This window comes from Branchiostoma floridae, chromosome 14 (assembly GCF_000003815.2).
Source record: "Branchiostoma floridae strain S238N-H82 chromosome 14, Bfl_VNyyK, whole genome shotgun sequence".
NCBI classification, from domain to species: Eukaryota; Metazoa; Chordata; class Leptocardii; order Amphioxiformes; family Branchiostomatidae; genus Branchiostoma; species Branchiostoma floridae.
This window is the reverse complement of record NC_049992.1, coordinates 19803982-19831188: the sequence shown is the minus strand read 5'-3', so window position 1 is coordinate 19831188 and position 27207 is coordinate 19803982. Positions and strand designations below refer to the sequence as shown.

The window sequence follows — 27207 nt, the reverse complement described above, 5'->3', positions numbered from 1 at the left end:
AGTCATGATGAAACATCTAGACACTCATGGCATTCTGTCCCTAGCGCAACATGGCTTCAGAAAGGGTCTGTCCTGCGAGAGCCAGCTGGTGCTTACCCTCCAAGACCTGGCCAAAAATATGGACCAGAACAAACAGGTCGATGCCGCGGTGGTTGACTTTAGCAACGCATTCGATACCGTGCCTCACGAACGTCTGCTGAGCAAACTCGAGCACTATGGCATTTCTGGCCTTCTTCAGTCTTGGCTTAGGGCCTCCCTTGCGGAGAGAACCCAGAGGGTTGTCTTTGACGGTGGAACATCTTAAGTACCAGCCAATTTTCGCCCGCACTGACACCTACAAATTCTCATACTTTCCCAGAACAATTCCGGAGTGGCATTCCCTGCCTGGCGCTGTAGTAATTGCTTCCACCGTTGAGTGCTTCCGTGCCAGGCAGGAGGGCTGCCCGCCCTTACCCGGGACCTCAACTTACTTTGCCCCCCCCCCTACTTTGCCCCACGCGGGGTCATCTGGGGGTACCTATGATGATGATGATGATGATGATGAATTACAACAAAACAAGAAGGCTGTCTCGACCTAATTATAATAATTTCGCTTTGTTGCTTCCAGGATCTTATTGGTATCATCGAGCCCGGATCAACCAGAGGACCTGAAACTAAGTTAAGTTGTTATTTGTCTTATGGGGTGTGAAATGGAAACATATTGCAGAGATGGGCTGGGACTAACTTGTCATCGGCATGATAGGAAGTAAATAATTTGTGAGGTTACTTTAACCCTATTCAGACCGGGGGGGGGGGGCTTTTGAGGCCCGCGCCAACTTCGATATCCTATAACGCCAGAACGGCTTACGCTAGAGCCACCAAATTTGGTGAGTTTTCCTAAAATATTGTTGGCAACAATTTCACGAAGTTTGACAAATTTTCCATTTTTTCGTGTTGCCATGGTAACCGTTTGTTGACAGGCTGTTTTGCCAAAAATCACTATTTTTGGTTCTAACAATGTATTTTTCACATTTATTTGCTATATAACTGCTATTTTGTTACATAAATAAAATCTTATATTATTTAGCATATCTTTCATAATTATATATGCATAAATTATGCTAATTTGATGACGTCATCAGCCCAAAATCCAAGATGGCGGACCGTATGGCCAGATCAAGAATAACAAGCTAATTATCCCTGAAAATTTGTAACTACCTGGTATTTTTTCATCAAAAACCATCTAAATAAATGAATAGAGTCTATTTCCATTGCCCTTTGTGATTATTTGTTGCAAAAAAAGTATTTTTCAAAATTCAAGGTGGTGGATATAATATGGCGGAGCCCAACTGGTATCTTAGATGTGCATGACGTCATTTTATGACGTCATTTTGACGTCATTGATGTTGCTATTGGCAACGTAAGTCGTAATAAACATTATCATTCCGTTATCTGCACTTGTTGTTACATTTTTGTAGAATAACTTGAAGTTTTCTGAGAATACCCTTTTTTCATGGGTCCGGCCAATATAATCAAATTGATGACGTCATAATTACGTCATCTTACGTCAACGTAACGTCAAACGTCAAATACTTGTCAGATATTATGTCGATATCATGTCCTAAAAATTTGGTGGCCCTACGGCACGTCGTTTCAGAGTTATAGGACTTCAAAGTGGAGGGCCTCAAAAGCCCCCCCCCGGTCCAGGGATGACCAAAAAAGCCCGGTCTGAATAGGGTTAACTTTAAAAAATCTCTTGGTTGATGGTAAGGCGCTTGAGTGTGTTTTGTTGACATCTCGAGTGATGATGCAGGTAGGGGTTTATATCAGGACATTTTGTAAATGGAAGCTCCTTTTGCACTCAGGTTTTCAGCCCATTTCTGTGTTGTACAGGCCTGGTGTGTGTGGCTGATTTGGTTTCTGTGACTGTGTCGATGGCCGGGATTGTATTCGGCCAGTTACTGTAAATTCTGTTTTTTTCTTTTTTAAACAGGGACTTCCCTGATTCACCATCTGTTGTCATTTCTGTTTTATGTCGTGGTCAGTGGTTGTCGGGAACCTAGACCATTACATAATCTGCCTTGTGTCGTTATCTTGGGTCCCGAACCAAGAGAACGACACAGGACAGAAAGGAAAACAGGTGGCTGAAGAGCCTATTTAATATCAATAGCACTAGACTTCTCGGCGTCGACACAGTTACAGAAACCGAATCAGCTATTCAATGGGCTTGTATAAGGCAGAAGCAGACTGAAGCCATTACTCTCAAAATTGTAACCAAAACAAACGGCAGCATTACTTGGAATTTCAGCAAAGCGCACTCTTGCACTTTCAATCATTCAAGAGATCATGATTATTCCCGCTATTTCTATGTTAAACCAAGAACTGAAATTACAATCACAAATCAAGTTAACTTCCTGTCATGCCTCATTCACATAGCTAAGCTTACTTTAAGTATTAGGTATAGTCTGTACCATATTTCTTGGTGAAGTTCAATTTTTGTCTCGTCTTTTATACTGAGGATCATCGTACCGTAAGAAGGAATGTCTGGACGCGGAAAGGGTGGCTAGGGTTGGCGAAGGAAGGTGCCGAACGTGAACGATTCGCAGTCTTCCCACACATATGACAAGGTATCGTATCGTATTGTGTGAAAGCAGTTTTTGATTATAGCTAGGACAACGTTCTTTGCCAATGAATAACAATTCATTTGTGTTGGCAAGTTTAAGTTTATAGTTTCATTTTCAATGTTTGTACCCGAACAATTAATGCTCAGTGCTTTAATCAATGCTTGAATGACGCATATGAATACATTTGTATTATGGTTGGAATGTTTGTGAGGTGGATCATGGAAAAGTTTGGCATACGCATTCTTCACCTGAATATCAGATAGTCTGTATAGAGGTTTGGGGTGTCCAGTTTCTAGGTACTTGCCATTGGACAGGCCTTTATCCTTTTGTGTTTGTGGCAGCGGTGGTACGGCAGCTGATGCATCTGTCTGTTTCTTCTACCGATTTGTTAGAAATGACTGAACGTGGAAAGCAAGGAACGGAGTTGGATAATGGACGTGTAAAGCGTCACCGTTACAGAAAGTGATTCGTGACAACGTCCGGTGCATCACCAAGGCACGAGTCTTTCCGAGACATAGACAAGGTATTGTACTGCATTGTGTGTCCAGTTCGTATACTCGCCAATGGACAGCCGGCGTTGAACCATTTGTGTTTGTTGCAGCGGTAGTGAGGCAGTTCATGCATGTCTGTTTCTATTGCCGATTTCACAGCAAGGCCTGCCGGGAAAATGTGGGCAAAGGAGGTGCCAGGCATCCAAGGAGACAGTGGTCCTGGCGGAAGCCGTCTTGGTGCCACTTCCCATAGTTGGATTCGTTGAAAGTCGTCTTCATCAGCTTCTTGAGAAGACATTTCATAACTGGATGTTTAGAGGACAGTCCGTATGTCAATCATCTCTACAAGACCTGATGGACATCAGTCTTTCACGGACATATGACAAGGTATGGCACAGTGTGTTGTGTAAAATTAGGCAATCGGCCTATAGCTAGGCATGTTTGTAGCATTGTATCTTGTTTGCGCAGTATTGTCAGTCTATATAAACCGACAGTAGTAACAATTGTAGGACTATCCGAAACGTTCTAATTGTGTTGTACTGTATTTTGTGAAAGTAGCCTTTCTTAATTGTAGGACAGCAGTCTTTTTCCTTTGTGCTGGTAAATTTAACCTTACAGTTTCTATGTCTGGACCCGAACAGTGCTTTGGAGAGTTTTATTTCTATAATCAAAATTATGACTGGTTGAACAGTTTGTGTGAGGTTGCTGATGCATATATGTTTGTTCTACCGATTTGGCAGAAATGCCTGGACTTGCTAAGGGCGAAGGAGCTGGGAATGGAGGCTTCAGGTGCTACCATCACTGACGGTGCTTCGTGGCAACATCCAGTTCATCACCAAGCCAAGGAGTCATTCAGTCTCTCCAAGGCTCCTTTTGCACACAGGGCTTCAGTCCGTTTCTGTGTTATACAGGCCCAATGTGTGACTGGTTTGGTTTCTGTGGCTGTGTCGATGGTCGGCATTGTTTTTAGTGTTACTCTAAATTCTGTTTTTTAGAAATCAGGAACTTTCCTGGTTCACCATCTGGTGTCATATCTGTTTTATGTCGTGGTCAGTGGTTGTCGGGGACCTAGACCATTACATAATCTGCCTCGTGTCGTTATCTTGGGTCCCGAACCAAGAGAACGACACAGGCCAGAAATGAAGACAGGTGGTTGAAGAGCCTATTTGATATTAGTAGTTTAGTCCTTTAGACACACTATACTTTTTGGTGTCGACACAGTCACAGAAACCGAATCATTGCAGACAGAATGCCAAGTGTGCATTATGTATATCAAGATGTTAGATTCATGTAGTTAAGCTTGCCTATTCCCATATTTTTGAGTCAAGCTTCATGTTGGTCTCGTATTGCAAAGAGGTTTGGAGATACTGAGCTGTACAGACATGCGTATTTTGTAAGTAGTCTTTGTTTTGAATATATCATATCATGCCATTCCAGTACAGGGTGACTGTCTTTTCTTGTCACTTAGCCTTTGTGTTAAAAATGCATTTCAATTGTATTATTGTAATTCAGTAGATCGATTAATATTGCCCGTTTATTGATGGGTATAGGTTGTTTGTAGCCTTTTAAATCAGTCATTTGGAAAAATCCCTACCCAAGGCTTAGGCTGACGCTGATACTAACACAAAGACACAGACACGCACACACACTAACAAACTAACCCTTCCAAACACACAATAACATACTGATGCAACATCTTTTTGTCGAACACTAATAATCAGCTCTGCCTAAGCCTTAGACAACAAAATAACTTTGTATTCTTCGTCAAGTACAAAGGCGCCAAGCTACCTCTATACCATGTAATGACAATGTTACATTTACTGATCTGATTTTGGCTCTGTTGGCCACCGTGTCCTAGAGTAAGGGTAATTGTTAATCTATGTATGGGAGATGTTAAGATTTCAGTTCAATTTTTAAACTCTGTTGGCTTAAGACGGCCCATGGCCTGGAATAAAGTAGTATTCTATACATCGATCGTAACTTTTGATTGCTCGGTCGCACTACGATGAAACTTCACACAGTTTTAGTACTATTTTAAACACATTGAATACTTGTGATTTTGTTTTTCTACATGCCGGATTTTGGGTTAGAAATAAACATTTTGGTTAAAAAAAGTGTTGTTTATTTCATGAGTCTAGTCCCAGCTGGAAACAAGACTTTAAATTATGATATTCTAAAGGATGAAAGCCAACCTTAAACTTATCATTTTTATCCGCGGCTATTTTGTTTTAAATTAGGATTATATTGTTTTTTTGGGCCGAAAACATCAGAAACGACCATTTTTTTTCAATTTTTCATTGAAAATGCACCATAGTCAAAAACATAAAATGATTAAACAAAATAGCCGCGGACAATTTTGATAACAAAGGGATAATAAGTAAAACTTGAGTACTATGAAGATCGATACTGTTATTTTGAGCTGGGACTTAAGCCGTAAATGTCATAACTTGACCGCACAGACACCCACCAAGGATAAAAGGTCCTTACGGTGCCTGTTTACATTGAAAAGTCGCAAATAACCACAGATTCGAACGCGCGTTCGGTTCGAATTACGAAATGGAACATCATGGAAAACGTGTTCGAATTCGGCTGGACAAGGGAACACGCGCCCGAACTCGGACACAAATCGAGCGTGCCTGGGCCGTCTTAGCTCAACCGAGAAGTTTTATATAGTGCTTGTGTATTTTTCTCAATTCATTGTGTTTTTTTTTAGATTTGCACACATATGTTTGCATATATCTATTTTGTCAATAATTGCTATCAAATAAACAGTTTGAAATCAAATGTGTAGTGTTTATTCTACACTATAATTGAAAGGAATGGATTGTTTCACCCTCCCCACACCCTCAACTAGACGTAAAATGGATAGTCCTACCTCCCAATATGAAAAGGTTGGGTTCCTTTCCCCAGACCCTTAACCCCACGTGAAATGGTTGGTCCCTCCTTCCCCATACCCTTTCCAAGAAACTTTAACCCCACGTGAAATGGATGGCCCTCATTCCATATCCTCAATCCCTTGTGAAATGGATGGTCCCCGTTCATAGATCTTTAACGTCGCGTATACCCCATGCATATCAAATGGCTGGTCCCTCCCTTACCAGACCCTTAACCCCTTGTTAATGGATGGTCTCATTTTCCCCAGATCCTTAACCCCATGTGAAAAGGCAATTCATAATTGTACCCCTTCCCTTCAATCTTAACATTTCCAGTACATTCTGGTAGACTTGGTAAGTATTTATCTCCATGAAAATAGAAATATAGTTTTGGGTGTGTCTGTGTGTGTGTCTGTCTGTCTGTGTATCTGTCTGTGTGTCCGGATCTTGGTGGGGGCATAACTCAAGAAGCTCTGGATGGATTAAGATGATATTTGGTATGTGGGTAGATGTTGGGAAGACGAAGGTCAAGGTCAATTTTGGGCCCCCTGGTTTATATTAGCTTTTCTTAAAGTCTTGGTAAAATTATTCATTGCCCTATCCAACATTCCAGGTGATCAACTGTTGTCTTATGTTGAGAACGTTTTGTTTTAAAGAACTGCGAGTTCCTGTAGTGGATACTGCTTGTTACCCCTCATCCTCCATTTATACCACAGAATTGATGCATTCTGGCCAAAGCACTCAGAGCTGGAATTGAACCCAGTTGTATAATCAATGAAAAACATTTATGATAGGTCACTCGTCACAAGAGATCACCTTTCTTGTTAACAGCAATGCTCTAGAAACATCCATAAAACAATCTTTATACATACAGCCAGGCGAAATGATAGAACACAAATACAACACACTTACAACAACAATCATTGATACTTATAAACAATAAAACCGTCGCCATGGCAATAGTTTTTATTGCCACGCTTATTTCAAAGTGCAACACTTTTACCACACTATATAGATATAAACACAGTAATTGAAGAACTTTCGTCCGCTGCATTTTCACGTAGTAGCAATACATATATCTTGAAATTCACAGTATCATAACACTCTCTCTGTCCTTGACTTTCAAAACATGGCGATTAATCACTGCCACCGCTAGCATGGCTATAGAATTTGTCTCCTTGGCCCGAGCTTACACTTGTCACTATAAAACTAATGGGCGGATTTTTTTCAGCTTGGTTAAAAGTCTTCTGGATTTATTTTCATGACAGGAAATGGTACACCGAGGCTGCGGTAAGTTCAGATCTGAAATCCTCAGAACGCTACCGGCATTCCTATCAAAGAGAGGAGTGGGGCCGCGTACAGTGGTAGTGTATTCGGCCCGTGACCGAGAGGTCGCCGGTTCGAATCCGCCCACCGTGTTGCCGGTCTTGTGCCCTTGGGAAAGGCACTTTACACGACTTTCCTCACTTTACTCAAGTAAAAAATGAGTCGTCCCTCGGATAGGACGTTAAATGGAGGTCCCGTGTATGGGGAGAGCCATACCCCATGCACGTTAAAGAACCCCCACACGTGCGATGGTGCGGTGTGCGTTGGTGCAAATCCTTCTGTCGGAAGTTGGTGATTCACTTCAAATCACCCTGATGGAGGCCTCCATGACCTCTGTCTCGTATCAGCCTCATGGTGATCTACATCATCACCCCGGACGGATGTGTCACCCCGTAAGGGGCGGTATAACCCGTCGTTGTGCGAACATGTACGAACATGTATATAGGGCTCCCTGAGAAATCAGTTACTACGTTAACTGAAGGGACTACCCTAAAGATGAATAAATAAAAATAAAAAAGAGGAGGCGGCGGCCATATGACTGGTCTACCCTCAAGCGGTGTTACTTACGACCGTCGCCGCTACGTCCGCAACATCAAGACGGATGCTGAGTGTTTTGAACCGGGGAAAATCCTAGCACTTTCCTACAAGCACATTCAAGTATTGGAAGATGGAGTTGGCTCCTTATAATGGGAATATGGATGTGAAATTCTCAGAATGCTTTTGGCATTCCTGTCATCAATGAGACGGCTTGCCTGAAGTCACAAATGGATTGGCTGGCCGGCTTCTTTATTCATGTTATTGATTCATATTATTTATTATTCTCTTCGCCAATGGCGATAGAGTATGTTTTTGTCGACTTGGGTCTGTATGTAGGTCAACAACATATAAGTCGAGAAATTGTGGATGGAACTTTTTGATTTTTGTAGGTGTGTAGCGGTTGTCGTAAGGCATGCCTAGTTTGAAAATGGTTTACCTGGCGTTTTCCTACGGTACAGCAGCGAGCTGCGCGTCATCAGGTTTCTAAAAGTACCAGTGTCAATTATGCAAATAACTCCATAATTTCCATATTTAATGTGAAAATGTCATGATTATTCTAAGTACAAGTAGTGAATGATTGGATTTTTAACATTGTGACCTGTGCACATAACCAGACATGCATCATGCAGATGTGCAAGTCATTTGCATATTCGGAATATTTCATGGAGGTATGAGGTCTCCGAGCTCTTGTTGAGTCCTGAAATACAGCAGAAACCGGGCTCAAAGGTGAGGGCTCGAAATACCACCTGTATATGCAGGTTACTGCAGGTAAAATTGCTGCTGCACCTAACCTGCACTGGTCCACATGTACTGGTTTCTATACATAAATGTCCTATAATGTAGGTGTATGTGGGTTGTTATAAGCTGTATTGACTGCTACTACCTATAAAGTATAAAAGGAAGAAATAGCAATGGTTCCTGAACGATTTTTAGTATGATCCATACTTCCTAGGTTTGGAGTGGTGCAGGTAAAATTTGTCTGATGCAGGTGATTTTCAACCTGCACCCGAAGTGCAGGCATGCAGATTCCCTTAGATTGTACGTTACAATTTCTAGTGTCTGCCCTGTACAGGCCCTGGCCATTAAGACAACATGGGTAACGTCTTATGCATGAGAAGATGCCTTTCAACAGTCTGGTGCTTGTTTGACCGTCGATGATAGGAAGCCGAGGTTATATTTAAGACTCACTTTGTGACGATTTTGTCCGGAACGAAACGGACCATGGTATGCGACTAACTAGACCATACGACTCCATGGTGTCATTTGAGGTCACCTACACTACCCGACCACGCCCCCTAGCCCTTGTGCTCTTAATCCTTAATCCAAACCCAGACTGTTTCAACACACTTAATTAATTGGAAAACAATTGTTTGTTTATCAATTCTTCCTTTGTTTGTTTTCACGTAGAGTAGAGCGCTACGCTTGGCTGTGCACGTGTACCTTATTGATCCGCTCATGCGCACTGGCGCCCTTCGCGACTTGTTGCCAAACTTCCAACATGGCAGATTGTAACCGGCAGTTTGGGCAGTGCCGGGCTCGAAAAAATCGTTCTTTCTTCGCCGGCGGAGGAAAATCTTAAGACTTCTTCGACGACACGACTTTAGGAATGTCTTCAGCGTCAGCCTGAGTTAATTGAGATGCAGAAGTAGCTGGCGATTTCGAGTTAGCCGGCACCGAAGACATTTCACGAAGAAAATTCACAACTTCTCGGAACTTTTTTTGTTCGGATCGTCGGGACCTGATATTGTGTCCAAGGAAAGGAATGGAGAGTAACTGTAGCTTTGTGACCCCTTGGGTTGTCCAGGCTTTCGCTGGATGTGTTTTTTATCGGCAACAAGCGAGCGGGTACGCTCTGGGAGTTTGCGCCATCTTTGCTTGGTTTGTCGTCCATATCATGTAAGTACGCCCCCCTCCCACCATAATTTTTTCATCTACATCTACGTAATACTGGGCAATGCTGAACTTTTAACTTCTCATAATTTGTAGTTTACACACTATCTTAACTTAATTAGTTTAACTTAGTTTAATCACTTTAGGTTGGAATTTTCTTGATTGATTGTCCATTATTTGTTGTTGTTGGGTATTACTTTCACTTTTCTATGGTGTTGTTGTTGTTGACCTTTTTTCAGGCATGTTTGTTTACGTTTTAACCCACATTATAACAGCCGACCTCAGTATTGTTTACATGCAGTAGTACATAGTAAGGTACTCAGTGAGGATATCATTTTACCTTTCAATTGTTATGAACAGGTGTTCACTTTCACTTTTTAGAACACCTGTGTGCATATATTTATGCACCTGCTTTATCTATTTTGTTCATGTCCGCTTGAAATATATGCTACAATTCTACAATTCATCTCTTTTTCCCTCCATAGATTTTAAAGTCTAATGAATTTGTAACTTTTTGATTAATATGTAGCTTTTAAATTCCAATTTCAGAGAATAATCGTTAACAATACAGAAATCAACGTTAAGTTTAAAATATTGATCTGGTTTCATATGTGAACTTTGATGCCTTTCCTACATACAGATTGTAACATAAACAAAAACATCCTTGTCAGGACTTAGTTTGTATTTCAAAACTTATCATAACAGGACTGTGAAAGAATTACTGTCATACAACTCAGTACCACAACATATCATTATGTATTATAATATCGGGTGTATTTTGCAGCCAGTAGGTACCCAAAGTATGGGTAATGAGGCTGTTTAACGTCGTCGTGGCACCTCCTCGAGCACGGGACCCCCGTTTTACGTCCCTCCCGGAAGACGTTTTCGTGGAAAGCTTCGTGAGGCTACAGCAATCCGGACGTCCTTGGTTGGTCCCCCATCCAAGCACTGTCCGGACCGCGCATTGCTTAACTTCCGAGATCGAGGGATCGGGTGTACCAACGTGCCACACTGCCGTAATATATCACAGTTTTTTTTTATTTACAAGTATAAGAAAAATTGTCAGTCCCCTATTATTTTGTACTTGTACGGCCCCCTTGTTAGTTTCCTAAGACTCCTATATACATACCCCTACCTTCTATAGTTGGTATTAGTATTAATGTCATAACTTGGCCGTTATCAATGTTTGATACCGGTTTTCTGGACCGTTTGATAAATAGCAATTTGGACGTTGGAATTGTTACTTATTTGTAACACTAACAGTTTTTGTTCTTACCAAATTTTCTCAACTCCTGGTGCATTAATCGCACAGAAACATGTGTTTTTTCAGGTGGGTATGACATAAATAAAATACAACACGGTGTATTCCGTATCACCCTCAGTCCCAGCCCTCCCGCGGGTCGGATCACCCTCCCGCCTTCGGTCAATCCTACCCGCGGTCGTGCTGATACCTTGGCTGATACGGAATACACCGTGTTGTATTCTATATTCATTCTGTTGGAGTAAAAGTCAAACAAATATAGAATACAACACGGTGTATTCCGTATCACCCAAGGTATCAGCACGACCCGCGGGAGGGCTGGGACCCAGGGTGATGCGGAATACACCGTGTTGTATTCTATTTATGTCATACCCACCTGAGAAAACCCATGTTTTGATGCGAAATGCGCCAGAGGTTGAACAAATGGTGCCCTCGAACAATAAGTGTTGCAACAGCAATGTTCCAACATCTGAATCAGGTATTCGAATTGCCAATTCGGCTCGCTCGAAACAGTTAGATTTATTCGAATGGAGCCTGTGCGATACGGAAGCGTACGGCACGGTCCGGAACACCCGTATCGAACGTTTTTGCGTCACAGGTATGACATAGAATAAAATACAACACGGTCTCTTCCACATCACCCTTGGTCCCAGCCCTCCCGCGAGTCGGATCACTCTCCCGCCTTCGATCAATCCTACCTGCGGTCGGGCTGGTACCTCGGCTGATACGGAATATGCACACAGTGTTGTATTCTATTTTTATTCTGTTGGAGTAAAAGTCAAACAATATGTCTTATATTTATTGAAAATGACAACAAATCATTACACTGGGCCAGCCTAGGCAGGCTATACAAGCTGATGACGGCTGACCCACAAAGATACAACAAACAAACAAATCTAAATTACACATATGTACATAATAGGCCACATAGGCTACGTAGGCTATGAGGAGCAGATGGAAGGTGCTGTAAATCGGTTTGTTGATGTTAAAAATGAATGCAGAGCGTCTGAGAGTTTTTGGTTTGTAGCAGAGTTTTGACCTGGAGAACCATTAAGGAGGACTCCGGTTGAGAGAGACTGGCCGACAAGGTGGAGCACTGAAGAAGCTAGGGTTTGCCGTGCAGCCGTGTGCAGAGGACAGTGAAGTAGAAAGTGTGCAACCGTCTCGGACGTAGCACCACAAGCACAGCTCCGGGTTGTGATGTTGAACTTAGCCAACGTAGAGTTGAGCTGACACCAGCCAAGATGTAGTCTGGTACTGTGTGTGGTAGCAAGGATGTTGCTCTGGCGATTTCCAAGTCTGCGAAACTTCTGGTGTTGACGGGAAGACAGAATGTGATCTCTGCACTTCTTTTTGAACTTTGTAAAAAAAAAAATTAAGATGTGGCTTCCTTTACTTCCCTGGGAAGACTATTCCAGAGTCGTGTGCTGTAGGGGACAAAATATGTCTTATAAGTTATATCAGGTCAGTCATGCAGGTCCAAGCGTAGCTCAGTTACCTTGGAGTGTATGACTGTGAAGGAATGTGGGTGTTTATGTGAAGGATTTGATTTCCTGGTTGGGAGAAAATGGAGTGTTTGCGATGATTTTGATTTCGAGCTTGAAACACTAGCAAGGGTAATAAGTCTAGGCAGAATGCATTTAACAAGAATTTTTGAAACAATTCAAAGGTGAATAACAGAACACCACAACATTAAGAGTTACTGTATCATATTTCTCAGGTGAGCTACACACTTGTTCACCTGTTACCCAAGCATTTGATTGGTTGATTAGCCATGCAGTGTAAATCTAAGAGTGGCACCTGTGTGAACTGTAAGGCTTAGAAAAAGTAATGTAACAGATGTGTTTCTGATTGAGGTACTGAAAAAATAGCTTCTATAGGTACAGTCAAACCTGTATTAGCGGCCACCTTTGCATAGCAGGCATCTGGCCATAGTGGCCACTTTTTGTCGTTCCCTTGGATTTGTAATGTTTAAGAAATAGGCTTAGCGGCCACCTGTCCAACGCGGCCACCGCCACACGATTTCAGGTCCCGTTGATACAGAAACACTGTCTATTGCAACCATACTGCAGCCTTATGTCACCCTGCACCGAGTTTGAAATTGTAGTTTGTGAGGATTTGGAGTTCCTGACAGGGTCATTTTTGCGGTAGCAGAGGGTATGCATGCCTTGAGCATTAAAGTGCAAGTCTTTGTCGGTGAATTTACCGATCGAGACAATGTTACTTGGTGAGAAAGATTAGTGGGAACTGAAATCATGTGTAGCTTGCTCATGGTCAATTGATCAACATTTTCCCTATAGTGGCCACCTGTCTATAGTGGTCAAATTTCTCCAGTCCCTTGAGTGGCCGCTATAGACAGGTTTGACTGTACTTGTAGGGATTCTCTTTTTTTTTTTAGATTTGAGATTTATTGATCCTACAAAATACAGTGCAACAAATGTTAAACTGAAATTATGGATCGGGTGTTTTCAACATCATATTGTAATTATACTATTATAAGGTACAAATTATAGTATACATGATGTATACAATAACTAATCCAATGTTCAAGGAATCAATATTTTTACAGAGTGTGAAATGCCAAAGCAAGGTATGGTACTCACTTACACCTTAAGCCAATATTTTATTTTATTTTATTAGGATTTTACACAGGACCTCCATTTAACGTCCTATCCGAGGGACGGCCCTAGCCGAAGCTAGGTACTCATTTTCACCTGAGTATAGTAAGGAAAGCCGTGTAAAATGCCTTTCCCAAGAGCACAAGATCGGTGACACGCAGTCAGATTCGAACCCGCAACCTCTCGATCATGAGACACAAATGCTACCGCTGCGCCACGCGGTCCCAATATATGTGTGAAGTGCCCTTCGCAGGGGCATATTATCGTTATATGTCAGGGATTGGAATTTAATACCCCCTGGTTCTGTGTCAACTTACCGCTAGGCCTCCATGCCACCCTTATAAATTTATACATTGTACAGGGCTCAAAATACTGGGTGCATGTGCACCTAGGTGCACCCAAAATTGGAGCTGTGCACCCAATTATTTTCTGTGGGTGCACCCAAATATTTTCTTAGGTTTATGTATGTAAAGATATCAAAGTACACGTCTAGTATACCTCATATTCTTGACATCTAAGTTAGAAAGATATTAAAAATGTCTCTCATGGTACTTGTTTAAGATTTGATATATTGTAACTAAGTTTTATTATCAGGTTACTACTTAAATTTAAGTGGTGCACCCAAAACATTTTTGGTGCACCCAATCTCTTAAGCTGGGTGCTCCAGTGCACCTAATCCCAAACATGAATTTTGAGCCCTGTTGTAGCTAAAGAACCTGGCGTTGTTTCATATTTCAGAACATACAATTTGTATCTGTCAGTCCTACTAGGAGTTTTAGTGCTAACCTTGAATATAACCCTCTTAACATTATTTGGTATTTAGCTGCTTCATACACCACTTCTCTTTTGAACAAGTATGTAGAGTAAAATCAATAGATTATGACGTACATGTAGACAAATGGGTGTAAGTCCTGCTAAAACAGGAGATTGTTTAGGGATCCGTATGTACTAAATACAAAATGACAAGAGAGTAGGATACCCTATATTTATAGTAACAGTCACGTTTAGCCTAAAATCTTTTCAGGCTCATTACTTTGAATATCTTGCATTTTGCTACGAGTATAGGAAACCATTTACTGTTGTCACATACAAAAGATACATGTACAGTAAAACTGGCTTCCACTCCAGACAGTCGAAAAGTCAATACACTGCAACAGCTTGCCTTGCAGGGCGACACATCTGTTGTATGTAAACAGGCAGAAGAAGTGGTTTTAATGCTAATCCTGTTGCCATACATGTTGCCGTTGCCAAGAGGGTAATGTTTTTGGTACAATTAATGTATAATACAATGCAGGGTTGTAGCCAGCCAGAAATCATTTTCAGTCCCCTCAATTTTGAATGGCTTTGGCGCAGCATTCCTAGAGGGGTGCGGAGACATGTGCCCAAGGAAAATTTTGAAATCTAGACCCTCTGAAATGCTATTTCCTGCATTTTGAGGGTTAAATTCTGCTCACAGAGGATGGAATGGGGAAAATTTTTTTCAGTCCCCAGCTGCAAAATTCCTTCAAAGGACTGAAGGATGGTGCTGGCTACAACCCTGATACAATGTATATACTATATGTGTCTGTGTGTGTGCATTGTGCTTGATGTGTGTTTGTGAGCTTCAGAAGCTGAAGTAGGATCCTTATGATATTTGGTAGATGGGTACGTACTTGTACTAGTGTCAGTAGCATCTAGTGTCATACTCATAAGTCATCTTTGACAATAGACCCCCTAGCAGCATTTTATGGTACTGCAGTAGAACTTCCAGTTTACATACGTCATGTTCTAGACCGTCAAAGTGCTTAGAAAATAATGGTCATGATTTTTGAGCGGTTAGTTTTTGCTGTATATTTGGACCAGGCACTCTAATGTAAGAATTTTGAATTACTGTAAATGCATTTAATTTCGCGGGGATTTAATTTCGTGGTAGCGGGAAAAAGGACTTTTCGCGGTGTGTTTAAGTTTGCGGTAACACCATAGACTGCAGTCTAATAGTAATACCACAATAGAAAAATGTTCGCGGACTAAGTTTAAAGTTAACGGTGAAGTGGTCATCGCAAAAACCGCTAACATTAATCCACCGCAAACATTTCTGCATTTACAGTATATAGATTGCTGAAATCAATCATTTTCTTTTCTTCATTTCTTAAAACTTCCATGCACACGGCACAAGGTTTTCATTATGTGAAATAGAAGAGTTGTAAATTAGATGGGGATTAAAGCTTTGTATTATATCATGTATTATATGGAACTGCAGTAATTTGTGACATACAAACCATAATATCATAGACATCAATAAGGAAGAGCCAAATCCTTTGAAGTTTGATGTATCATAATTGTATGGCACATATGCATGTGTCCATTGGCATGTTCCTTTTTTCTGCACAGGATACTGAAAGTAAAGTGGAGAGAGAGCCACTCTAACAATGCTGCATTCTGGCTACTGTTATGCTATATGCTGTCTTTCCATTGCTGTTATACATATTGCTGTACTGTCCTGTAGTGTTCACATTGGCATGTTCCTTTTTTTTCTGCACAGGATACTGAAAGTAAAGTGGAGAGAGAGCCACTCTAACAATGCTGCATTCTGGCTACTGTTACACTGCTGTACGGCTGACCTGTGTAATCTGGTGGGCTCTGTCATGGCTGTACAGATGGGGGCACAGGTAAGACACCTGTATGGTTTTGTTATACTAACATTGATGTATATCCCCTCTTTTGTTTGTTATTTTTCATTTTGTACCCCCTTAAAGTGTCAGGTAGAGTAACTACCCCAGGCCTGTGGAGTTTTTGTCCGCCGTGTCCGTACCCCCTGTAGCGCCTGTACCCCCTGTAATGTCTGTACCCTTAATAGTATCCGTATCCCTGCAGTTTCCATACCCCATATAGTGTCCGTACCCCCAGTAGTGCCCATACCCCCAGCAGTGTCCGTACCCCATGTACTGTGACAGTCTGTACCCTGTGTTTGTTTGTTTATTTTCAAACACCTGGGTAGCCTATTCAGCTTCGATAAACAGTGTAAAAACAGGCTGCACTGTCTGTACCCTCTCTAGTTTCAATACCACCTGTCCGTATCCCCTTGGAGTAGTGTCCATACTCCCAGTACCTGTACCTGTGCTGTATGCAGGTTTACCTGTACTACTAGCCTGTTGTGTTTTACAGATCCTGGTAGGCCTGTACCTGTGCTGTATGCAGGTTTACCTGTACTACTAGCCTGTTGTGTTTTACAGATCCTGGTAGGCCTGTACCTGTGCTGTATGCAGGTATACCTGTACTAGCCTGTTGTGTTTTACAGATCCTGTTAGGCCTGTACCTGTACTAGCCTGTTGTGTTTTACAGATCCTGGTAGGCCTGTACCTGTGCTGTATGCAGGTATACCTGTACTAGCCTGTTGTGTTTTACAGATCCTGGTAGGCCTGTACCTGTGCTGTATGCAGGTTTACCTGTACTAGCCTGTTGTGTTTTACAGATCCTGGTAGGCCTGTACCTGTGCTGTATGCAGGTTTACCTGTACTAGCCTGTTGTGTTTTACAGATCCTGGTAGGCCTGTACCTGTGCTGTATGCAGGTTTACCTGTACTAGCCTGTTGTGTTTTACAGATCCTGGTAGGCCTGTACCTGTGCTGTATGCAGGTTTTACAGATCCTGGTAGGCCTGTACCTGTGCGGTATGCAGGTTTACCTGTACTAGCCTGTTGTGTTTTACAGATCCTGGTAGGCCTGTACCTGTGCTGTATGCAGGTTTACCTGTACTAGCCTGTTGTGTTTTACAGATCCTGGTAGGCCTGTACCTGTGCTGTATGCAGGTTTACCTGTACTAGCCTGTTGTGTTTTACAGATCCTGGTAGGCCTGTACCTGTGCTGTATGCAGGTTTACCTGTACTAGCCTGTTGTGTTTTACAGATCCTGGTAGGCCTGTACCTGTGCTGTATGCAGGTAGTCTTTATCACACAGTTTGCAGTGATGAGATGTGGCTGGAGAAACAGACTCTCTGCAATGTCAGACCAATGCGGTAAGATTCCTACACCTCATTTGGCATTGATAATTGTTCAGTGACATTAGGTTATAATGCCATACACTTGAAGCTTTTACCTTTTTTGGTGATACAAACTGTGACGATAGATTCTAATATTTGCTCAAAGAAACAAGGTTGAACCTTTAAATCGTCCAGGTCTATAGTTATTTGGTTTTGAATCCCCTAGTACCCTTTCAACAAATTTTAATGGCAACAATTTAAAAATCCTTTCCTGTCATGATTGCCAGAGGATTAATAGTACCAGGTTTTGGAATTGCGCTGAGAGGATGGGTTCAATAAACTTTCTCTTTTCCCTGTTTGGATGTCATCTTCCTTCCTTACCTTTTTGCCTTCCTTCCTTCCTTCCTTCCTTCCTTCCTTCCTTCCTTCCTTCCTTCCTTCCTTCCTTCCTTCCTTCCTTCCTTCCTTCCTTCCTTCCTTCCTTCCTTCCTTCCTTCCGTCCTACCTTCCTTCCTTTCTTTCTTCCCTTCTTCCTTCCTTCCATTCTTCCCTCCTGTCAGTCTTCCATCCATTCTTCCTTCCTTCCATTCTTGCTTCCTTCCATCCATTCTTCCTTCCATTTTTGCTTCCTTCCTCCATTTCTTCCATTCTTTCTTCCTACCTCCTTTACTACCTTTCCTCTTGCCTTAGTTCCTTCATTCCTTCCATTTTTCAAAGTTGGTAAGCAATACTGTTTTAACAATCTTATGGTCTCAGAAGCAAATTCTCTTTTGTTCCCCTACCACCAGAGGACTGCTGGTATCGGTTGCAGAAAGGCCGGCAGGACGAGATGAACATGTTGTGTGTTCTCCCTACATTATACACATTTAATACAAAGATGCCCTGTGAAAAATCCAATGGTCTCAGAAACAATTATCTTTTTTTCTTCCCCTACCACCAGAGGATTGCTGGTACCGGTTGTGGAAAGGCCGGCAGGATGAGATGAACATGTTGTGTGTTCTCCCTACATTATACACATTTAATACAAAGATGCCCTGTGAAAAATCCAATGGTCTCAGAAACAATTATCTTTTTTTCTTCCCCTACCACCAGAGGATTGCTGGTACCGGTTGCGGAAAGGCCGGCAGGATGAGATGAACATGTTGTGTGTTCTGCCCTTCTGGTCTATGTGCGCCGGCTACCTGTGCCTGGACACTGCAGCCTGGACACCGGTCATACATCCGGTCATCCACCGGAACCCAACCAGCAGGAATCTTCTCACACACAACCACAACATGTTTGAGGTGGGTTGGAAAAGGGCTGGTCATTATTGAAGTTGTTGTATTGCACCTCTGTGAAGATGGAGCTATTGTTTTTGGGTTGCGTTTTTGTTTGGCTTGTGTGTCTATTTAGTTATTAATTCCATGAAGATGGAAATACTATTTCAGGTCCAGATAATGTTTGGGAAGAATACCTGTATGGATTAAATGTTTTTGATAGGCTAAGGCATGTGGGGTTATCAGGGGTGTCTAAGCATTTGCACTAACCTTATGAAATTTGAATGGATCTTATATGATATCGATAGAAACACTCAGAAACATGCCTTCTCCCAATGTAGCGACCAGCCGATTTGTATAAGGGTCCTGCAAATCACATAAGATTTGTGCGTATCACATAAGATTTGTACAAATTTCACGATCATGAGGTAATTGTTCAAATGCTTACTAATAGGTACCCCTGCCAGGCTTTTAGCTAGGAATTTTTTTTAGGGTGTACATCTGTAATGTGTTGTACTCTCCGCACTGCGCGGCAGAGCCGCGCGACGATCGCCGAAGGCGCGAGCATTGTAGGGGGGTCCGGGGGTATTCTCCCCCGGAAAATTTTTAAATTTAAAGCCTCTGAAATGCTATTTCCTGCATTTTGAAGTAGAATATAGCCAAATTTTTGTCTTTGCTGCATTACTACTTTTGTCCTGAGAATGGGAGGTATGTGTTCTTGATTAGAGGTGGGTATGGCTTAAAGAATACATGAGGAAATTTTCAAGTAATATAACACTGATTCCTTACAAGATAATGTTTCATGAGTCAATACATACAATCAGAGAGAGTAAATTAACCTCACTGCTAAAGGTGAAACTTGACTGTTACATATATAACAACAGCAAGCTAAAGAAAATCTGCAAACCAACAGAGGAGAAAGTGTAGCCAGGACTGCCAGGTACATCTTATATTTCTTTTGTGTATCTACTCTGTTAAGAACATAGCTGAAAATAAATGCACTGAAAAGTTACTTGTAGCCTGTAACATCAGCGTTAACTTTACACAGTACAGAAAAATATGTGTACAAACATTTAATTCATTGAAAATATATAGCAGAAAAGATGTGCTCCAAGGGCAAATTAAGCGAAATTTTCTCAACAAACAACATCCATTTATCAATATTTTGAAAATAAAGACTGCAACAAAAGTAATATCTCAAGTTACCGTGAAAAAATCGCGACCTCCGTTCAACATTTTCTACGAATTCAGTGCCGACACCGCCCCCCTCCCCAGTACGTCATCGTCACATTAGCTGTTGTTTTTCCCACATTCCACCGACAAACAAGCAAAAAAAACCTCCAAAACAATCCTATACATGTACTTATCACCAATGACTTCAGGCATTCGACGAGTTTTCGTAAACAAATCAAAGTTTTTACGCTTTCCTGCGTGACTTTTCCTGCGAAAACAGCGGGGATATCAGATATTCCACCAATAATGGAGCCCGGGCGCGCTACGTCACGCCGAAATGGCCAATGGGGTGCGACTCTCGCGATTCGCGAGATGTGAGTTGGTGCGAGATTGCGCGAGACTTGAGGTAGAATCACCCAAAATGGCGGCTCGGTGCGCCCGGAATCGCCGAATTTTGAACTTTGAGCGAAGTTTCCGGGGGAAAATAAGGGCGTACAGAAGCCGTACATCCAAAAAACAGGGCGTACATTTTGTGATATTTTTATTAAAGGGCGTACATTGTACGCCCGTACGCATTGCTAGCTAAAAGCCTGACCCCTGCTTATTGTGACAGTGTATTTGTTTAATACTAAGTTGATTTTGGGCCTCCTGTTTGTTAACCTTGGTACTGCAGCACACACTCCAACAACATTTCAACAACATGTTTGAGGTGGTCAGGAAAAGGGCTGGTCAATGGCTTGTGGTTAAAGTTAAATAAAATGGAAGAATTGTTTTGGACTGTGTATTTGTTTGGCTTGGTGTGTTTCCATGGTTAAAGTGAAAATTGTAGAGTGACAGGATGTGAAGTGGAAGTGATGGTATACCTGGCGACTAGCAGGATGGGAAGGTTGAGTTGGCCGGGGTCCAAAGCTATTCTCCCAAACTAGAACATTGCTATATGTGGTTATTCCATTCTCTATTCTATCCTACAGAACAGTCACATGAGTACAGGGTACTCCCTGGGTATGGTGTCTGCAGTGTTGAACTGGACTGGAAGGTTACCTCAGATTCTACAAGTCGTAAGTAATGTCTTAATATTTATTATGAACTTAAATACACGTAGGTGGGGGAAAAGTATTGTTCCAACTGAAAAATTTAAGGTTGTGCACTGCACTACCTATGTTTGAAATTAAGTTGGGCTAAGCAAAATGTGGTTGTGTAAATTGCTGGAAGTGTGCAAGTGAGTATATAAATGGATATTTCACTTTTGAAATGTATTCCTTTAAAGTGGTAAAAGGAACAATGTGACTCCCAATAATACCAAAACAGTTTTGTGAATCTGAAGTCTTCTTTCCGATGAATTGGCTCTTTTCATTTCAGTTGTTTTGCATCACATGATTTAATCACAGCATTGTACCTGAACCCCTCATAGAAATGTACCTTAACTTTCATTACCACTTGAATCTTTCGAATAAAGAGGCCTGACTACCATATTTTATGATAAATACAGGCTCAATTCTGTATGTGTTATGCCGAAAGTCCGTTATACCGGCTATATACGTCTATTAGATACAAATGTACAGATTCTGCAATATGGATAAAAAAAAAATTTCAGAACAGACAGCTTGCCCTATTTCCTTTGGCCCTTTGACATTTTTAAGTTGTGGCCACAGTATGTAGTACTTGCCACCATTTCTTAGCGTGATATTCTCAGTGGCAAAATGTCAACACCAAATGGGGCAGTCAGAAGACCTTTCAGTAAATGTCATGACCCAGTGTCTGGGATGGGTGATGGTTACAGATGGTTGGACTGAAATTTCAGCTGCATCTTTCCTTATATTTACAGGTGTCATGACAAGCTGAAAATAAAGAAGTTGTATGTACTAAGTACACTTAATGATTATAAGATACCATATGTTGTGCTTCTATCTGCTTTTCATTGAATTATCCTATACTTTATCTTTTTATCAAACAAGAAAAAAACAGTTTTGTACTAGTACCCACCCCTATACTAAATCATTACTTGTTTTGATCGAATGGGTCAGAGGTCAGATTGTAAGACATGTTTGAATGAATTCAGAGTGTTGTCTGTTTAAGGGAGGTGTACTATAGCTAGAAACTGCTCTGAAGAGCTTGTTAGAGGATAGAGCTGCAATAAAAGTTATCCTTTCTTCCTGTATTCATTCCTTCATTCTTTCATCATTTCTTCAGTCCTTCCATCCTTCCTTCCTTTCTAATATATTTTGTTCACATATTGCAGTACAAGGGTAAGCCCCCTCCCAGGCTGTACCTCCCCATCTCTGCCCTGAGTGTGATTGCCAACTTCCTGTATGCCCTGGGTATCATCACACATGGAGCAGAGGGGGACTTCATGTTATACCACTTACCATGGCTGCTGGGCAGGTTGGTGTTTTCTGTTTTCTTCTCTTCTTTTAAATCAACTGAAACGTAGTATCCTATTGTTGCAGGGTTGTAGCCAACAATCATCCTTCAGTCTTTTGAAGGAATTTTGCAGCTGGGGACAGAAAAAAATTTTGCCCATTCCGTCCTCTGTAATGGACAAAAATCTAAAGTAAAATCTATGTAAAGTCAGTAAAGATATGAAAACAACTGTCTTCTTGTGTAATTTTTCACCAAAACAGATAAACAGCTTAGTCTACCAGCAAAATCTACACCTCAAAATGCAGGAAATTGGGTTTCAGAGGGTCTAGATTTCAGGGGAGTATGCCCCTGGATCCCCGCAGGTACGTTAAATGCCTTCGGCTTGACGTCTGGTTCTTTCTGATTCAAAATCGAGGGGACTGAAAATTATTTCAGGCTGGCTACAACAGTGTGTTGATGTTTTTCCGCAGAATCCAGACTGAGGTACTTCGTTCAATTTTCCTGACATTCCACAATTGTTGTGCAGGCATATAACATTTTGCTTTTTTCACCCAGGTGTAAGAATGGCACCGACTTCTGTTTGGGAGGTAAAAGGCGGTGGTAGGATAGGGATAGCCTCTGCTTTCTATCAGTGTGCCTTAGACACAACACTGACAGTGGATAACAACTCACTGCCCCTACTGACTTTTTAACAAAGCTTCTAAAATTTTTTATCCATTTTCTTCCCCCTTGTACAGCCTGGGGACAGCTGGAATTGATATCGGAGTATCCTTTTCCTCATACTTACAATGTAAATTAATTGCCACATCAAATTATTAAACTTGTAACAGTTGGTCCTCTGAAAATTTTATGTAAAATTTAGCCAAGAGGACCAAATGAAAACAGAAGGCTTGGAGGAAACTCTAAATGAATAAATGTACCACTATACTACAAATGTATATGAAAAATGAATAAATGTACCATCTTATACTTAAGCACCAAGGAAAGGTCCAAGTGCTTCTGAATATCCAATGTAGGAAACACCTTAAAGTTTTCTTCTTTGATTCTATTCAATTTATTCTTACAGGTTTTCTGCCATGTTTGAGTAGTGCCCTTGGAAAAGAAGTTGGAGCAAACATGTTCTCAGCTTAAACAAAAATATTATTTCATACAATGCAAGCACTTTGCATGGATATTTGCACTTTGCATTTACGTTATACAATTTGCATGACGATTGTGATGTATACATCTTGCAGAAATGGACTGTGTAATCCACATTTGCTGTATGTGCATATAGAGTATGCATTCTGCATACATTGATATACATATAATGTGTGCAAACTGCATTAGTGCTTTTTCAGCACAAAGGACAGACACAAACATATTGTAACTTTTGCTACTACTCCAGAAACTATGATTTGCAGTATGAAAGATATAATCATATGTTTTTTCTAGCATTTGCTATTCATGTTGAGTTTCACATCATATGCCAGTGCATCCCCCTCTGCCTTAAATAAGCTGCATATTATTCTTGTAAGTTTCCCAACTGAAAAATCTTTTCTGCAAAATATTCCATAGTACATGAGAAGTCTTTTGTATTAGTTTGCTATGGAAAAAAAATATGTATTCAACTTCTCATTCTGAAGCTTAACATTATTTTTCTTGTCTTGACAGCAGGTATGGAAAAACAATATGTATTCAACTTCTTATTCTTAAGCTTAAGATAATTCTTGCCTTGGCAGCTTGGTATTAGTGATTACGGATTAGACCACACTGACTTAATTCTATGGATGACATCCATGCGCCCATGAAGTGTATCCTGTATGTATACAGATTCAGCAAAGTTTAACCCTTAGAATTATTTGAAGTTAGCATTAAATAAAAACTAGTACAGTACTGTATAACATAGAAAAAAAGGACATGTCCTTAACAGCTGTGTTCAGCTAACCATCCAGATGTACATCAACGATCATCGCCGGGAGAAGAAGATGCCAGATGACATTGTGTCACTCCTCCAACATCCGGAGGACCATGAAGCTTCGTTTGAGAAGCACACAGGAGACCAGGACCAAACCTGGCTGCCACTGACTAACATCACTGCTGAGGAGGAGGTACCGATGCTGGATAACCAACACAGCAGCATCATGGACCTGGAGGAGGTATTTTTTTTCTCTTACTTATCCTCCAGCTGTTCTGTTTGGTGGAATGATGGAGCTAATTTTGTTGTGTGAATTATTTAATATTTCCTAATATCAACCCAGTGTAACAATACTGCTCTGGAAGGTGCAATGGCCAAGTTTGTGGGTTTTAATAAAGAATTGTTAGCTTGGTTTGAATATCTACTTGGTATGTACTACTGAAATTAGAGCTTTGCAGGTAATGCAGGGCTCGAAATTCCTTTTTGGGAATAGGTGCACTTGTGCACCCAAAGTAGAAAATTGGTAGCACCAAAATATTTTTGGGTGCACCACATAAATTAAAGTAGAATATCAGAATACATAATTGCAAACCTACTAAATTAGTAATTTGAACGGAGCTCTTCAGAAATCGGAAGTACTATATAATGACAGTCATTTTATTATCTTTCTAACAGATGTCAAGAATATGGTGTTTACTTAGTATACTGACATCTTAACATTACATAAGCCTATCAAAATAGTGCACCCACAGAAAAAAATTTGGTGCACAGCTCCAATTTTGGGTGCACCTGGGTGCACAAAACCCCAGTATTTCGAGCCCTGATCTGCTTCTCTATTGCGCATCTGTTTCTCTCTCGCGCACCTGTTTCTCTCTTGCATATCTGTTTCTCTGTTGCGCACCTGTTTCTCTCTTGCGCACTTGTTCCTCTTTCGTGCACTTGTTTCTCAATCGCGCACCAGTTTCTGTCCTGCGCGCCTGCTTCTCTTTTGCTCATCTGTTTCTCTCTTGCGCATCTGTTTCTCTCTTGCGCATCTGTTTCTCTCTTGCGTTTCTGTTTCTCTCTTGCGCACCTGTTTCTTTCGCGCAACTGTTTCTCTTTCGCGCACCTGTTTCTTTCGCGCAACTGTTTCTCTTTCGCGCACCTGTTTCTCTTTCGCGCACCTGCTTCTATTTTGCGCACCTGTTTCTCTCTCGCGCACCTATTTCTCTGTCGCGCACATATTTCTGTCGCGCACCTGTTTCTGTCGAGCATCTCATAAATGTGTGGCCATGATAAAACCAGCCTACTACAGAAGTTTCATGTGACCTGAGTATAGTGCCTCAAAATTTCTTTTAATTCTTCATAGAATGAAGAATGGCATATCAGAAAAATGGTACACTTAATGCAGAAAAAAAAAATCCCTGAACTACAAACATACTGATGAGACTTTTAATCTTTACACAATTATGACCTTGTGCATTGTGTGTAATGTAAACTGTAAATAAATAACATCAAAGTTTGGGAAGGGTTCACTCAGACAGATATTGAGACTATGCTTACATTTTGATTTGTTTGTCATGAAAGATCATCTTGTTTTTCATAACATTCGAAAATCTGTCCTGCAGTGTACTAGTAACTAAGAGCCATCTACCTAATGTTTGAGTTTTATCAAAGAAGGATTAAACGGGATCATAAAACTTAATAGATTATTATGTTTTACGATATTTTCAATACAGCCCAACATTGCAGAAACAATGGAAAATGCCCCAAAGAAGTTTGAAGAAAAGGTGGGAATGACTTATTCTCCATATTAAATGATTGTAACAGTTATAGAATGTTATACCTTGTAGAATGTAAATTTCAACTTAACTGCCACGTACCCCTCTAGAACTTTTCCACTCAGTCCATATAGCATCTAATAAGATTAGTATGCCGTTTGTCCAGTGTATTCTGCAAAGAGTCTAATTTGTGATCAAAATATGATGCATAGAAAGTTTTATAGGACAGAGTATGATATTGTGTATGCCAAATATCCACTTATTATATTTAGTAATTTCAGTTTTCTTCTTTTTTTTTCTTCAGCGGCAACGTTCTGTAGCTAACTCCTTTACGTTTATCATTTAGTTGCCGTGCTAATTTCATAATGTCTTAGCTATAGGTATGCAAAGGATCAGCATTGCAATTATGCCAGTTGATTTAGTTTCTCACTCATAGTCAGTATATTGTAACATTTGATAGGATATTCAAGAGATAACATAATTGTAGAATCCATTCATCTGCTTGTGCCATCTCTAATTATTATATTGCAATTTGCACACAATAACAATCACATGCATGGCACCAAACAGACTTAATTTTGCATCTCAGGGCAGGCAAAGTTTCACACTTATTTAACACTTCCCTTAAGTTAAAAGAAACTGTTTATCAGAAAGTGCTGATTGAAATGAAGTTGTATTTCTAACTTCATACACAATTATAGTAACCACTAAAACCATTCAATTTGGTGAAGGATTTATGCTGTACCAGCGATGAAAATGAAGATTTTTTAAGCTTAAATCAATATGACTTTGTAATACCTTAAGGTTGCATGACAGCATGTGAAACTTTGCCTTTCATTGTCAAAAATAACCTGGAAATAATAATCTAACAGATCATCAGCATTTGGGTGTTATGTAACCACTTTAATTTCGATAACCCAAAATTTAACACTTTATTTTCTATCCTAACATCACTTGCATGCTTGCACACACTATTTAACGGACATCCACCGCTAGTTTGTGGCCCCGTTTCTCGGCGCCATGAATCCCGCGGATAAAGAGGAATTCTACGACTCGGTAGCCAAGGACCCGAAAGCGTTCTTGTGCGCGTATATGGAGATGCGTGACTTCCTGAAGCCCGTAGAGTTTGATCCGGAGCAGGTAGCTTGGCGGTGGCTGGTGATGGGGTTCCTTTTGGTTCTAACATGGTGATGGGTAGGGCTGGG

General features: G+C 41.0%; 1 protein-coding gene and 3 long non-coding RNA genes across 8 annotated transcripts in view; 2 read left to right on the top strand and 2 right to left on the bottom strand.

Moving 5' to 3' along the window:
* Positions 1 to 658: 658 nt before the first annotated feature.
* LOC118430503 lies at positions 659 to 2446 on the bottom strand. Its single transcript, XR_004832866.1, has 2 exons — positions 1723 to 2446; positions 659 to 773 (listed from the first exon to the last, which is right to left on the bottom strand). It is a non-coding gene; the product is annotated as an uncharacterized LOC118430503 (long non-coding RNA).
* Positions 2447 to 2471: 25 nt separating this feature from the next.
* Positions 2472 to 4490, top strand: LOC118430501. Its single transcript, XR_004832864.1, has 4 exons — positions 2472 to 2606; positions 2996 to 3126; positions 3254 to 3481; positions 3835 to 4490. It is a non-coding gene; the product is annotated as an uncharacterized LOC118430501 (long non-coding RNA).
* A 4832-nt stretch (positions 4491 to 9322) lies between these two features.
* Positions 9323 to 27207, top strand: part of LOC118430488 (lysosomal amino acid transporter 1 homolog) — a 29538-nt gene continuing 11653 nt past the window's right edge. For 2 of the 5 annotated variants that reach the window (XM_035841393.1, XM_035841395.1), the window contains exons 1-9: positions 9323 to 9726; positions 16121 to 16247; positions 17483 to 17591; positions 18648 to 18838; positions 20956 to 21042; positions 22224 to 22366; positions 23083 to 23110; positions 24268 to 24483; positions 25961 to 26011. In XM_035841393.1, the coding sequence (XP_035697286.1) occupies positions 9593 to 9726; positions 16121 to 16247; positions 17483 to 17591; positions 18648 to 18838; positions 20956 to 21042; positions 22224 to 22366; positions 23083 to 23110; positions 24268 to 24483; positions 25961 to 26011 (1086 nt within the window). In that variant the 5' untranslated portion in view covers positions 9323 to 9592. Of the gene's footprint in view, positions 9727 to 16120; positions 16248 to 17482; positions 17592 to 18647; positions 18839 to 20955; positions 21043 to 22223; positions 22367 to 23082; positions 23111 to 24267; positions 24484 to 25960; positions 26012 to 26306; positions 26319 to 26998; positions 27143 to 27207 lie in introns of all 5 variants that reach the window. The other 3 variants (XM_035841390.1, XM_035841391.1, XM_035841394.1) reach the window with 3 other exon arrangements.
* LOC118430504 lies at positions 16741 to 17476 on the bottom strand. Its single transcript, XR_004832867.1, has 3 exons — positions 17262 to 17476; positions 16895 to 17198; positions 16741 to 16782 (listed from the first exon to the last, which is right to left on the bottom strand). It is a non-coding gene; the product is annotated as an uncharacterized LOC118430504 (long non-coding RNA).